The 15,196-nt window shown below is 41.2% G+C and overlaps 1 protein-coding gene across 1 annotated transcript; it reads left to right on the forward strand.

The window, feature by feature from the left end:
- The first annotated feature begins 5,360 nt into the window (after positions 1 to 5,360).
- Positions 5,361 to 9,087, forward strand: LOC308123488 (C-type mannose receptor 2-like). Its single transcript, XM_080485998.1, has 8 exons — positions 5,361 to 5,397; positions 5,629 to 5,796; positions 6,354 to 6,578; positions 6,798 to 6,897; positions 6,996 to 7,231; positions 7,569 to 7,826; positions 8,258 to 8,337; positions 8,461 to 9,087. The coding sequence occupies exons 1-8, from the start codon at positions 5,364 to 5,366 to the stop codon at positions 8,515 to 8,517; spliced, it is 1,158 nt and encodes a 385-aa protein (XP_080342124.1). The 5' UTR covers positions 5,361 to 5,363; the 3' UTR covers positions 8,518 to 9,087.
- Positions 9,088 to 15,196: the final 6,109 nt, after the last annotated feature.

Raw genomic sequence — 15,196 nt, forward strand, 5'->3', positions numbered from 1 at the left:
ACATGGCCCCGCTTGAGCCAATCGAAAATGAAACATGGCTGGCATTTCAGGAAATTATGTTTTATTCACGGACTGAGTATTTCAGATGATAAATATGATGAAGTAGATAACGGCTTTAGAAACGATCGAAGTAACTCCTCTTCCACCGTCCAGTTCATCCATTTTAGTAATCAGCGGGCAGCGTGACGGCAGCGTTACGGCGGCAGCGTTACGGCAGCGTTACGGCGGCGTTACAGCGGCGTTACGTCGGCGTTACGGTAGCATTACGGCAGTGGCGGCACTTCGTGTCACGATCGCCCGTAATACTACGCTTAGCCACCCGCTAACCTCCGGGGCTCGACGTGAAAAGTCATTTTACACACAAAATACTTCACTTTTTTCACAAGAATCAGCTTAGATAGGCCTTTTCTCACAGAGCTGCTAAATCCCGTGTTTTCAGCTGCAGTACAGACTAAGTTAGGGTATAAACGCTGTACCGTGAATAACTGTTGATGTCAGCGCTTTTATATTTATGTCAGTGATTCTTTGGCATACCACTAGAGGGAGCTAGTGGTACTCATACCACACTTTAAGAATGACTAGCTTATGGGTTGTAGTGGGAGTTTGAAAGTTCAGTGTTATGGTTAACTAATAAATGCACCAGTATTATGACTGGGCGAGTTTATTTCTTGATTTCAGAGACACTCCACCACTCTGATCATATTCCCTCCATCATTACTCTATGAAGGGAGCAAAGAACGTTCATCAATGACAGAGAGTGTATGAACTGAATCATTACTCTCTGCCTGCTTCACGCTCAGGAGGAAATATCACGACTCATCATCGTGGGTAGAGAGACCAAACACTTTAGAAACACATTTCTCAAGTCAAGAACCATAGAAATGATCCCTGAAAGTATAGTCTTAAACAGAGAGGGGAAGGCGGGTGGAGGGGGAGCTATATATGTGGGTGTAGACCTGAAATATAAAGTGGTGGAGAAAATGACAAGAGCAATGAAAGATGTGTTTGAATGCAACACAGTTGATCTCTGTATGAAAAAAAAGAATGTAATTGTAAACTGCATTTATAGAACACCAGGGGCCAGTTGTTCAAAAAAATGTAATCTGGATCAAAATGATCCGGATTTAAAAATGTCATTTGTTGCTTTCCAGGATGCAGAGAGTTGCACAGTAAGACTCTGGAGTCCATTTGTGGTTCCCTTTCTAGGACCTCACCACTGGACACCGGGTTCTGTGCACCTTTCTTTTAGGGACCGAGCCCAGAAGGGAAGCTGCCTGGAGGCGAGGACCCTATTGCATCTGGAGTGTTTCTTTCTTTGTTTCTTCTCCTGACGCCATTGAACCCAAATTTGACATAAACTTGCAAACCAAATTTGGCACAATCATCAGGACTGCTGCAGACTACAAGAAAATACAAACAATTAACCCACAAAGTGCCAAAGTGTGCTCTCTAGCGCCACCTACAATCACCACAGCCATGGTGTGATCTCTCTAGAAATGTCGTAGAGAGATCAAAACAAAACTCATCTGTTCGTCTCATCACGACATAAAAATCACACTCTGACACCCCTGACCTAAGTCCAACAGGAAGTCCTCAATTTGATTTTAAGAATAAGATTATCAGCAGAAATTTAAATTGGGTCTCACAGCCTGTAGGAAAGTCATAGAGCGATGAAACCAAAGCTCACTTGTTTGTCTCAGCAAGACCTGGAAATAATGTAATGACACTCCTCACTTAATCCAACAGGAAGTCTACAATTTGCCTTTCAAATCAAGATCCATCCATGCTCATGTCAGCACGGTCACCCAGATGACATTGCAACAGAGCACAAAGGAAGGTGGCGCCCAGCATGGGACATGAACCCACGACCTTGACATTGCGAGTCTCATGCTCTACCAACTGAGCTAGAAGAACCAGGAACCATGAGGGATCACCAAAAGAAGAACCGGACACAGTGACCTGCAACCTTCAAGTGATCCAAGTTTCAATCTTCAGTGTTTTTACTGCAAAATCCTCCAGAGAACAAAAGAATAATTTCAGAAAGGGCAGTGTCCCAGTCTTTTAGGAATACTTGTCACCAACAACTTATATATTTAATTTGTATAATCAGAGGCAATAATCTGTTTTAGCCTCGCTGGACTACAATGAATTTACGGCTCACTAACTGCAGTTGAACTATTGTTTCACCTTCTACCGTACAGCATAGGACCGACTGAATACGTTTATGTGTGTGTTTGTTCTCCTCAAGGGTTGAAGAATCCAGTCAATCTGACAGAAATATTGTTAGTTAATGTGATAAACTTTGTCTATGAGCAGCTTGTAGAAGTGAGAGCTACAGAAACATAGAACACAAAAGCCTCATCAATGGTGGAGACGTTACACAATGAAAAGCTTGTAGAATATACCTACACGGCAAACAGGGAATATTCCCTAGTTATTCAAATGAGAGACATTTGTTTGACTGATGTCACGACATGACATTTTGCATCAAAAGATTAGAAAACACAAATAAGCAGAAATAATGGGGAACCTGCTGTTGGTGAAGGTGTTTTGTAATCACATAGTACAAAGTTCATAATACTCAGTGTAGAAGTCTATAGTCATCTTCTCAAGGTTATTGACCCTGGGCTAAATGAAAAGAATATATCAACTTAGTACCTGTATTCCTGCTTTGTGATGTGATTTAACGAACAGAATTTCACACGTTAGAACAAGACCTATGATGTTTGCAACACGAGCATCGAGGAACACAGAACATGAATTTATATGGAGTACACACTGCAGTACTCACATACCACTGAGCTCCTTCAAAATAGAAAATCAATTTGAAAATGTTTCTTAGTAAGAAAAAAATTATATAATACAGAAGGAAAAAGGACAATAGAACATTCGATCCACATGAGAAATAAATATGATTTTTCCTTTTATTTGTTAAAAAACTGTTGTTATTCTTCATGTTTCTTCTTGATGTGTTTCTAAAGTGTTGCTGCACCTTGATAGGATGACAAGGCCCCTGAGGAGGATTGGTGTGTTTCAGGAGAAAACAGGAAGCAAAGGGGATTGAAAGAAAAACATCCAAAGAGGAAAATAGTGACAGATGAAGAGCAAATCAAACCTGGTGAGACTGTGTGTGATGTGTAATTAAGCAGGTACAAGTGAAGTGTTTTGTTGTATCTAACAGTCTTCTGGTGCCTGGCTCAGTACACCAGCATGGAGCAAAGCGGGTCCCCAGAATAAAACACAAAAAAAAACTGGTTGGGGAACAAAAAGTAAAGTCCGAGCTGAAACACATTGAACTATGTACTTTGGTGAAATACGTACCTTTATTATGCGTGCATGTGTGCAGAACTCTGATATGAGAAATGAAATCCATTCAGTGGTTAGTGTGATAGCCGGGAACTGAATGGCAAATTGAATTTCTCCTACTGGGTTCATATTTTTGTAAATTTGGCTATGAAGGAGTGAGTGGCTCATCTGATATAAAACTCACCGTACAATACTGGATTACAGCAGTGGATATCTTTTACTGATGTTATACGTCAACATCCCATTAAAAAAAAAAAATGTCATAAGGTAATAGATAGCTGCATGATTTTGTCCATCACATTTGGTCCTTCAGTGTCATTTCTGCCTTTGATAGTAAGTAAGTTGTTCTGTGGTTCTCAGCTCCAGCTCATGTAGAAGACTTCAGGACAAAGTGAGACCAGTGTCACTCTGCAGTGGAACAAAGTGAACAACAACATCAGCTTCATCCTCCAGTTTAATGGTACCGAGACAAACATCAGAGCACCAGATGGAGACGGACCAGTAACTCACACAGTCTCATGTCTCTCTGCTGCAACTGAGGACACATTCACTGTCTTCTCTGGGTTTGGGAGCGTCACAAGCGGCGGAGTCAGCATTAATGCAGTCACTGGTAAGATGCTGTTTTCAGGAAGCTGTGGGAGTTTGATTGTGATCCCACATGTGTATAATGTAGTTCTTTGTACTACCAACGTAATTCTTGTGGCTCTTTGTCTCTGACTGTTTGGCCGCCCCTGCTCTATAAGAACAAGAAGAAAGTTCGCCGCTCCAGCATCTTGCCGAACAACAACAACAACAAACGTTGGCACATCGACCAGCTTTTCTTCAGTTCTTATGGGTTCTAATAGGAGGATGCAGGGGCCTTTACTCAGACGTCTCAGCTGCAACGGAACAAATGTGTTTGTTGTGGCTGGTCCCGCAGTGTTTACTGTCACGTGATGATGTCACATGCCTGCGTCATCATGCAGCCGTTCACAACCCCGACTCTCTGCGGTGGGACGGAGCAACAGAGTTGGGTGTGGGTACGCTGTTCACCGTACCGTGCGGTACCGTGCAGTGGAAACGAGGCCAATGATACCTCTTTACATGACTCAACAAAAAAGAGCTGGCTCGGTTACAGTTAGTCCAGAACTCAGCCGCCAGACTTCTGACCAGCACCAACAGGAGGGCCCATCCCCCCCCCCTGTGTTAAGATCTCTTCACTGGCTCCCTGTTGAGTCTCGTGTTCAATATAAAATCTTGGTGCTAACTTTTTGAGCCCTACAGCTCCTCCTTACATTGCTGACCTCATAAAGCCCTACAGCTCGACTCAGACCTCGAGATCGTCTGGGCAGAACCTAATAAAAGTTCCATGTACTTGTTTTAAAACCCGGGGAGACCCATCATTCAAAGCTGCCGCACCCCGACTTTGGAATGAACTCCCACTTGACCTGCGCTCCCTGGACTCAGCGGACATCTTTAAAAAGTGCCTAAAAACACATTTGTTTGCCAAAACATTCTAGTCTAATCGACCCACGCTGCCGACTGTCGACATTTGTTGTGTTTTTAAGATGTTTTTTTCTCTTATCTGTTTTTATTTGTTTTTACTGTGAAGCACTTTGTGACTCCATGTCTGTGAAAAGCGCTAAAGAAAAAAAATTTACTTACTTACTTACGTACTTACTTACGTACTTACTTATTTACATACTCTCAGGTGTGCAGCTCAGCTCCAGTGCAGGTCTTGTTGACTCCGCCCAGCACACAGAAACATGAGGAAGAAGAAAAAACACAGAATATACAGCAGCAGAGCGACACTTTGTTCAGTCACAGCTGCTGAAAATTGATAGGAGCCAAACCAGCCTTTAGTCACTGTCGGTGTTCCCAAGAGCTCCGGAGGTTACAGAGACAATGGTGAGTCCAGTATATTTTAAAGGTTTTTTTTAGATTAATATTAATTATTTTATGACACGTTTCCTAATGTTCCATATCAGATGTGGCGTGTACATGAATAATGTGATCAGGAATTAAGCTTTAAAATGAAAGAATACTTTTTTTTTTGCATCTTTTCAAAGGTTTACCTCATGGAGAGGGGACTGGTGCTTTTTGTTCTCACAGGTTGGTGCAATTTTAAAAAGGCAATTACATCTGTAGCTCATGTTTCTAAAGTGTTGCTGCAGCTTGTTAGGATGACAAGGCCCCTGAGGAGGATCGGTGTGTTTCAGGAGAAAACAGGAACCAATGGGGATGGAAAGAAAAACATCCAAACAGGAAAATAGTGACAGATGAAGAGCAAATCAAACGGAGCATACTTTTGATTAATACATTGTATATTCTGGTTTGCTTTAGGAGTGATCACCAATGTAGGTTTTGGCCAAACTCACTACAACTTTGTAAATACTCCTCTGAACTGGACAAACGCTCAGCGTGTGTGCAGGGATGACTACACTGATCTGGCCACTATTGAAAGTGCAGCTGACGTTGATGCAGTTGGAAACACAACTTCGAGCGATACTGGTGAGTCCTGAATACTTGCACCGTATTTGACACACACTGTTGTGGCGTCTTTCGTCCCAAACATCTAAATTTAGAGTTGCACATTGAGGAGATTTTCCACTCGCAGAAAGTAAAAAACACTCGCAGAGAGATTTTCCAGGTTTCACAATAAAGATGTACTATTTATTTAAACAAACAAAAAATATTCTCAGTGGTTTACTTTCTTAAATAATACAAACACTTAATATAAATTCTAGTTTGTACAGGCTTGTGTGCCTGCGGTAGAAAAACCATCACTCCCTCCTCCTTCCACACTCACAGCTTCACCTCCTCCTGATTCTAAGGAGGAAGGCCTGACGAGGAGGAGGAGAGATCCACACATTTCTAATGATCAAAATAACTAAAAAACACAAAAATAGGAAAACTTTAAATAGTATTTCTTATCATCACTTAAGTTTGCACCAATTTGACAAAGAACATTTATAGTCTCAAATGGCTCCAACACACACAGAATAATCCACAATGGCAAGTTTCAATTGTCTTGTTTTTGACCGAATCAACATCTTTTATTTGAGCAGGAAAAGCCTGGATTGGTCTTCATGATGACTTGCAAAACAGCTGGATGTGGTCCTTAAATGACAGCAGCTTCTATGGCGAGGGAGAGGCGACGTATAGAAATTGGTACAGTGGTCAGCCTGACAATTATGATGGAAGAGAAAACTGTGGAGAATTTGGGAGGTCATACAATGACAAATGGAATGACGGGCCTTGCAGTTACAATCGTCGGTCTGTGTGCTTCAGTGGTGAGTTTTTTTTAAAGAGTAACATTTTAAAAGCATTACTTTTTGACAAGAGCTTCCAGAAATGTCAATACTTCAGGCTGTGTGTAAATGTGTTGAATAAGTCACTGCCTTAGACTCTACTGTCAAATATTCAGCTTTTTATTTTTTTTTGATTCACAGCAAATAGTAGAAGAACTCATTCTTTGTTTATTAAAGAAAAAAAAGTGTCTATATTTCCAGGTACATGGAATGGAAAAGCAACCTTTGTTTGGATTGAAACATTAAGAAATTGGACAGAAGCTCAGAGGTTCTGCAGAGAGAATTATGTCGATCTGGCCAGGTACCGTATGAACTCACTAATTTGTTCATTCCATCCATGAATCAGTGAATTTGTTTTACATACAGTACGATGCAGATCTGCTACTCTTCCCTCCACAGCATACGAAACGAGCCCGAACATGAAATGGTCAAGAGAGTTGCAGATGGCAACTATGTGTGGATTGGTCTGTATCGGCGAAAAGTTTGGTCTGATGGGAGTGACTCTCTATATCGAAACTGGGAGAACAACCAGCCCAACACTACAGGCGAGACGTGCGTCGCTACATCACTGGAGTCAGGACTGTGGTCAGATGAAGACTGCTCCATCCAACTGCCTTTTGTCTGTTACACAGCAAGTAATATATATGTTATTTTTACTACTAAATACTGCATGCTTGTGGCGTTGAGATCCCACAATAAGACTTATTCCATCCTTGCAAATTCTTGTTGCAAAAACAATGTTTTCATAAACTCCATTTACAAATATTTGAAAGAATCAGTGACTCATCTCTCGGCACGTCACTGGATTACAATGCAAATGTTTGAACGATTTACATAAACCTGCTATGCAACAATAGTTTATATGTATGTTGTGTTAAATTGGTGCTTCTATAAACACAAGATACAAACATGTTTGGTCATTCTGTTTCACTTCTGCCACTGATAGTAAGTAAGTTGTTCTGTGGTTCTCAGCTCCAGCTCATGTAGAAGACTTCAGGTCAACAGGACAAAATCAGACCAGCGTCACTCTGCAGTGGAACAAAGTGAACAACAACATCAGCTTCATCCTCCAGTTTAATGGTACCGAGACAAACATCAGAGCACCAGATGGAGACGGACCAGTAACTCACACAGTCTCATCTCTCTCTGCTGCAACTGAGTACACATTCACTGTCTTCTCTGTGTTTGGGAGCGTCAGAAGCAGTGGAGTCAGCATTAATGCAGTCACTGGTAAGACGTCTTGACTCGTGTCATCAAACAGATGAACGATAGAAAAACAAAATACTTTCGTGAAAAAACTGTTTTTTTGTTGTTTTTCTTCCCTCGTCCCTGAGTTATACAGTCAAGCAACACATGTTAAAGTTAAGTTACTGTTAAATGTACATACAGAATTTCTAAGTATAATGAATGCCGTCTTTCCGTTTACTTCATTCCATGTAAACCTGACTGCTTGACACTTCTTACAACAGATGGACCCTGTAAGTATGCTTTTCTTTCTTTGTAATTGAGATTTTTCTTTTCCAGAATCTTTTCATCGGCTCCTGATCACAGGAACACCTCAAACCATACACCTACAAAGTGCAACCTCATGTGTTTTATCCAGGCACAATGTGAACGCGTTGGGTTTTGTTTTGTGAGCTTCTCTGTTTTTCTGTCAACAGATTATGTCTATAGGTTCAAAGTCAGTTTCAGTTCAGGTGGTGAACTATCACAACATGAAAAGGAGGCTCTTTTGGACCAGGTGGGACTAATATCAGTTAACATTTTAGTATTAACTATCATTTATCTTTCATTATTCTTTTGAAAAAAAAAAAAAAATTTAATTCCTAATATGGACATATTTTCTGCGTGTGTTGTTGTTCAGCTCATCGAGAAGTACGGCCTGCCACCCCAGTCTGTGAGGAATAGGTCTATTACTTGAAACTACTGGATCCAACTGGAGACGCACATGGAAGGATTTCAACCTTTTACATTCAAAGTCACTTTCCAGGGGAATTATATGATATATAATAAATGCATTGCATCACTTTGTGTAATTAATGTCACTGCAAGAGTGGCAGGGATGAGTTTTGATGAAGCTATTTCCACTTTTCTGTCATCGTTAAATCATTTCCATATTATTGCTCAGGGCTGTCCTCTCGTCCTGACTCTCTATATTGTTCACACAAGTTAAAAAAGGCGACATTATGCAGGGATGTTGTCTGTTTGTCTCGTGGATTCTTGGATTTGTGATTTTGCTTTGCCATTTTGATTTTGTTCTGTGGATTGTTGCACCTTTGCTTGGTGGTGGTGAAATTTGAGAAAGCTTCCTTGAAAGCGATTGACAAGCGCTTGGGCGTGATTATAGTGACATCTGCTGGGGGTTTGTATGTACTGCACGTGAGGGGAAGATTTGACCAGGGATCATAATTTCATGACTGTGACTGGTCTCATCCTTTCATCTTTCATTTCAGTTCTTGATTTAAAATAAATAAATAGTTGTTTTCCAACCAAACTTGTGTCACTGTAGTAAATCACATTGAAGATCTTTATTTTCTAAAGAATAACTTCGACAGTCTTTCACTCTGGCCTCCACCTTTTCTCACTATACTGCTCTGGCTATGTGAGAAAACCCACACATACACAGGGATAACTTGCAAACGGTGCACAGAGTCAGTGTGGAGGAATACTGCCAATGCTAATCCCCCAAAACAAACTTTTTTGTAGGTATCCTTTTTTTTTTTTTAAGCTTTTTATCTGTCAGTCATTCATTTGTTTTCCACCATCGAAGAAATGCAGCGTTCCATCATTGCATGCCAAGGCCTGATTGCTTCATCAATAAAGAAATGACAGTATTTTCAACAGAAGTTACCAGTTTTGGGTGCTTTCAATTCGCACCACAAGTCCTTTTGTTGCCAGTCTAACTAAAGAAAGACACATGAGTCAGGTTTCTTAAAAATTGATTATCAAACTATATTGAAGTGCGGTAAGCAAGCAATATTCTCAATTTACAGAATTCTGGGTCCTGGTTCCTACTCTAAACCGAGCGACGTGAACTGCGAGCATGTCTGCCGATGCAACATGTGTATTTATGCATTCATCTGCCCACAGGGGCAGGACTGTCCAGATGGTGAGTCACGGGGTCACCGCAGGGTTAGCTGAGGTTTGCAGGATGTCACGAAGCCAGGCTGGGTCAAGGGGTACTTGAGGGAGGTCATCAAAAGGGACCAGTTGTGACGGGGTTCCTCCGATTGTAGTCTAGGTTTCGATCCCCCCACTCAAGTTCCTGTTTCACAGGCTTTGTCTCCTACAAACACTGAGATAAGCACATTTTACAGGCAGCATCCTGCAACCATCAACTAAAGTTGTTTCTCATTAGAGCTGACCTCAGCAGATTGTTAGTCATGCGCTTAGCAAATTTCCTCAGAGCAAGTTAGTATCTTTCACACAGTTTTTAAGCAGAGCAGTTATTTTAAGAATAGAATCTCTTAACACCAGGTAAAGTCACTTTAGGAATGCTGTAGAAGGAAAGAGCTTGCAAACTTTGTTCTTCAATTACAGTATTGATCATTTATACCCAAATACAACCATATAAGTCAAAAGCAAGGGAGGACAGAAAAAGAAAAAAGATGAAGCTATACGGCAATGAACAACTCCCCTCTTCTAGATCCTTATTCAGAGTTTAAATTAAAATCCAGTTTATTGTCATATGCAAATCACCAAACCTGTTTCCCCTGTACGATGAAATTCTTCTTCTGCTGTTCACAGAGAATGCCAGCAGCAAAATAGCATGTAAAAGAAAACGGTGCAAAATAAGTCAATGACTGTCTACAATACATAAATAGAAAGTGGTGCAAGAATAGGTGAAGAAATGTTTATGTACAAATAGAAAAACTAGAGTCAAAAGATGCAGCATGAAGCATGTACAAGCAGTCTTGTGCCAAACGTGTTGTATGAGGCAGAAGGAAGAAGGATCTTCTCATTTTCACCGCTCAGAAAATAAAGGGAAGACTAAAATAACACATCCGACGGATGTTCTCCTGAGGGACGTTCTCCTGAGGGACGTTCTCCTGAGGGATGTTCTCCTGAGGGATGTTCTCCTGAGGGACGTTCTCCTGAGGGACGTTCTCCTGAGGGATCCCCTCCCAGACTTGGATCAAAGCATCAGTGCATTCCTTTTCGTTTGTTGTTTGTTTTCAGTTTTGTCATGACCATGTGTTAAACTAGGCTATTTTCATTTATTTTTATTTGTGCATGAGGGTGAATCTTCACTCTTTCACTTTAATAAAGTTGCCGGCCTGCATGCAATTCCTGTCCTCACCATTGAAGTGTGGGGGCGCTAGTCTTAAACGTCATTAAATCATACATTCGCTCAATTTGAAACAGGGAAACCTGGTAAATGTCGGCTTTCGTAAAAGAAAATAAGCTGGGGGACTCTGAGGAGCAGCAACAGAAGCTGATCCAGGTCTGTGTTGCTTCTGTCTGAAGGTAATATCGATTAACTGTAGTTGTCAAGTGCGTCTATATTTTTCTGCAGCTCGTCCCCACTTGATAGGACATCCTCCCAACTGAACCACAGGACTCCACTCTTTGCGAATTGGCTGCTTTTATTTTCTTTTGCAGTCATTTGCAGCAGGTGGAAAAACCTCAAAGGAACAAAGGGAATGCAGGATAAGCACATGTACGTATGGTTTGTTTTCAGATTCACAGATGTTTCACACCTTTCTTAACAACAAGCACATTTTCCATTCTGTGTTTTTCTCTTTAAGAATTGAAATTGTATTTTAACTAAGTGTACATTTTTTAGCAGTCTTATGGTGTTACCATCACAAAATGAGAAAATGAAATCACAAAATAATAATTTCCACATGCCTACTAAGTATTTATACTTTTCCCCTTAATTCTTAACACTTTTTATTCTAGTAAGTTTTAGCAAATCAAACATTTACTTTCAGTAAATCAAATAATCAATCCACGATTCAAAATACAAATAAACAGTTCAGAAACTCTAATTTCAAAATTATAGCTATATTTTCTTCACTGTTTTCTCACAATCAACGATCGATCATTGTAAATCAAAAGAGTTCTGTTCACATGTTCGTGCCTTCTGATTCCCAGCGCGCATGAACGCACCACAGAGTCACCTACTCTCGCAATGTAAACAGTCATGGCGGCGCTCACCAGCTGTTCTTCAGACGTCTTTTGACGTGCCTTTGGGGAGATCGCCTGCACGATAGATTTACCCCGCTCGAGATACTTTTGGCTGTTTTGGCTCGCGCTGCCCGCGTTGATTGAGCCACCTGTGTCACTCTCTGCTTCCGATCACTCATGTGCTTGGTTTTCTCCTCCTCCGGAGTGCGCGCACTGGAGGGATATAGGTTCTGCCCTCTGACGTGACAACTCCGTCAAGGATGAGGGGATGAGAGGGCAAGGCAGCTCGACTACAACCAAACAACATCTGACTTAATCTCAAACTGCGCAGGCCTGAAAGTCAACAGGTGCTAAATCAGCACCGTGTAGTACAGAAGAGCAGTTTGTGAACTGTAGTCGTCTGTTTCTGTAAATATACATTTTGCTGATTGATTATGTGGCACTGATGTGAAAACTCAGTGAGTGAGGATGGTGCTACGTGCATCCCCCCCAAAAAACACACATCAGCCACACATCATGGACTTTATAGGTCAAAGTAGTGACGAGAAGAAAGAAGATTCCCATGTGGCGTTATCATGGACTCTAATGTTCTTGTTCCATTTGCATTGCAGATTGTTTGTGTGATAATTATTTCTACAGGACCCAAAACTAATCTCTGGCGGCTAGTACAGGAATCAGCTGAGAAAGAAGCCGCTACACCCCCTACGTAAATAGCCTGGGATTACTGCAAAAAGTGTCCAAATTAAGCATCACCAACAAATATTCAAGCCAACTAAAAAAGTTGCCAAAATGACTCTTGCACGATTTGTGTTTTATAAAATGCCTTAAATAGGCGCGGCTCAATGTCCGACTGGGACTTGTGGTGACTGTGCATCCAGTGCTCCCTTTAGCTCAGACCCATTGTGGTATCGCTTCTCGGCCTTTTGGCTAAGATCAAGTGTAGTTTCTGTTCTTATCAGTTTAATATCTGATATGTCCCCTATCTGGGGACTGTATATTAAATTGATTTTTGGAACAGGGAGATGGAATAGGAGCTTGCTCTGTCCACTCCACGCATCAGCCTGGTATTGCAGTTCATCTGGGAATGGTGCACCCTCCTCTCCTGTTGAATGAAAACTAAATAGTTCTTTCTTGAAGGGCTGAACTCAAAGTTAAGCAAAGAAAGCAAGTTTCAAAAGAAGTGTAGAACAAAGATCCTGTCTGTGTCAGCAGGGGTGTGAGCCTGTCACTGTTGGTAACTTGGTGACTTTGTCACTAAATCTGGTGACTTTTCAGGTCCTGTTGGCAACTTTTGTTGTGAAAAGCGACTAGCGACAAATCTAGCGACTTTCTAGTGTGTTTGGCGACTCTGAGGTGAAAGCAGGTCTGGTTCTGCAGTCACTGTGGTCAACGAGCAGCAGGTCCTGCTGTCAGCCCCTCCCCCGTCCTGAAGCATTGACAGACCTGCGGTCAGTCTGACAGTCCCTCCCTCCCTCCTGCAGTCAGACCAGAGGAGACCCTCACCACACTGCGTCCACACTGAGAAGGAACCGCGCATGCGCAAGGCCGCCGCTGATTTACTGAGCAGCAAGTAAATATAAATATTTTTTCAATCACACTGAGGCCTGTGGCCTGTACTAGGAACCCTGATCAACATATCCAGGATCTCTCTGTTTCCTGGGTTGACTGATCCTGATCACCGTTACTACCAAGCAGGTTATCAACTCTCTGGTTCAACCCAGACCTACGTGTGCTTGTTCACATGAAAGGGGCGGAGTTTGCAGCGTCTGACCAATCACAGACAGAGAAACTCTGCAGAGCAGTTTACAGATTACTGAAGGAGCAGTTAATCTCTGAGATTATGAAGAATTAAAACACATCCAGCAGCTAAAAGCAACACTGCTGCTGCAGCCAAAGCCAGAACATTCCTGACTTGTTAATGCTGACTTGGTGAGATTATAGCAGATTAATTCATCAGACAATATAAACAGACAGCACTGTGATCACTCAGTTTCACTTTATTCCAGCAGAAACGTGTCGGGCTGAACTTCCTCACTGATCTTCTTTTAGTTTAGATTTTCCATCCAGTTGTTTTGAGGCTGAGTTTCTCTTGTGTTTTATGTGTAGGAGTTGAAAGCAACTTTTATCTTAGTGAGGAGGCCAGGTCGACCCCGTTGCCATGTATGACGCAGTCTGCTGAAAGCTGATTGGTTGTTAGAGAAAGGAAGAAAGAAAAAAGCCTCTGTGCTCCTCCTAATGAATGGAGAGTAAAATTAACCCATCAAATATCTTGGGCTCTATTAAAAATGTGTAATCATGAAAATTATTTATGTCTATTTTATGAAACTCAGACAAATTAATTGAATTTGTACACAGCTTAAGAATGATTGAACTTTCCTGGTTCACATGCCGATTATTACATTGATTTGATTATTGTTCTCTTATTTTTACCACTTAATGTATTTGATATTAATGGTGGAGGCGACGCAGCGTCACCACTTCCTGTGATTTACCACCAATGTGGGGCTGTGAAAGAACTGTAACGGTCAGACTGACACTCTGCTGACGGAGGACTGGGACAAACCCCCGTCATCACCGCTGCACTGCTGCAGCCTACTTGTAGTGACGTAGCACAATGTTGTGATCACCTTCATCTGGGGCGTTACTGCGTTGCTTTGCTGTGGGAGAAATCAGCTTTCTCAGTTCTGCAGTGATACTTTGTGCAGATTTCATTTACCCTGCATATATTGAGTTTGTTCATAACAAGTCATTTATATTTGCCTACAATCTTTGTCCTGCATTTTATTATGGTCACAATCAACTGATAAAAGAATAAAAAGTCCCCAAATCTTTCAAATATCATGAGAAAAGCTTTATTTTTATTTTCATTCAAATTTGCATTTTGATGATTTGCTTCATAAATAATGAGACATTGTTCTCCCCCACATTAAAGTAGATGAGCTGCTTATCTTAGTAAAAAGTATCTACAATACTGGCCGTGTACTTCAAACACTCCTTTTCCCTCCTCCTACTCCCCATGTCTCCAAAGCTGCTTCATACTGACACCTACTGGATTTAGGAGGAACTGCAGGTCAGTATTTCTATTGCATCCATCCATTTTCCAATATGTTGCAATAAAAGAAACTACAACTTCTTTCAACCACCTTCACAGTGTAACTATATAAAGTGTAACTGTTTTACTGAGGAACATTATTCTTTGCTGTCAGTTTTTTAATGTGTAACTATATTCAACATTGCTATAAATAAATTTTGCTTCTCTGTAAAAAATGAGTTTAAAAACTTAAAAACTTCCTGAGGAAAAACAAAAGAAAGGTTTGTTGTGCTAAAATGAGACCTTTAATCCACACATCTTTCCAGTGATGGTGTGAGGCTGCTTGTTGCTGCAGATCTTCTCAAATCTGGGTTGCAGTTGTGAGACTGTCACTGCAGAGGAAAGGACAACATTGATCCCGGTACTGACATCAACAGTT

The sequence above is a fragment of the Lipophrys pholis genome (assembly GCF_963383615.2).
Source record: "Lipophrys pholis genome assembly, chromosome: 18".
NCBI classification, from domain to species: domain Eukaryota; kingdom Metazoa; phylum Chordata; class Actinopteri; order Blenniiformes; family Blenniidae; genus Lipophrys; species Lipophrys pholis.

Excerpts from the sequence above, each read along its gene's own strand:
- LOC308123488 (XM_080485998.1), top strand. The coding sequence starts at position 5,364 with ATGGAGAGGGGACTGGTGCTTTTTGTTCTCACAG. Across the intron at positions 5,398-5,628 it reads GGTGCTTTTTGTTCTCACAG|GAGTGATCACCAATGTAGGT; the intron begins GTTGGTGCAATT and ends GGTTTGCTTTAG. Across the intron at positions 6,579-6,797 it reads TCGGTCTGTGTGCTTCAGTG|GTACATGGAATGGAAAAGCA; the intron begins GTGAGTTTTTTT and ends CTATATTTCCAG.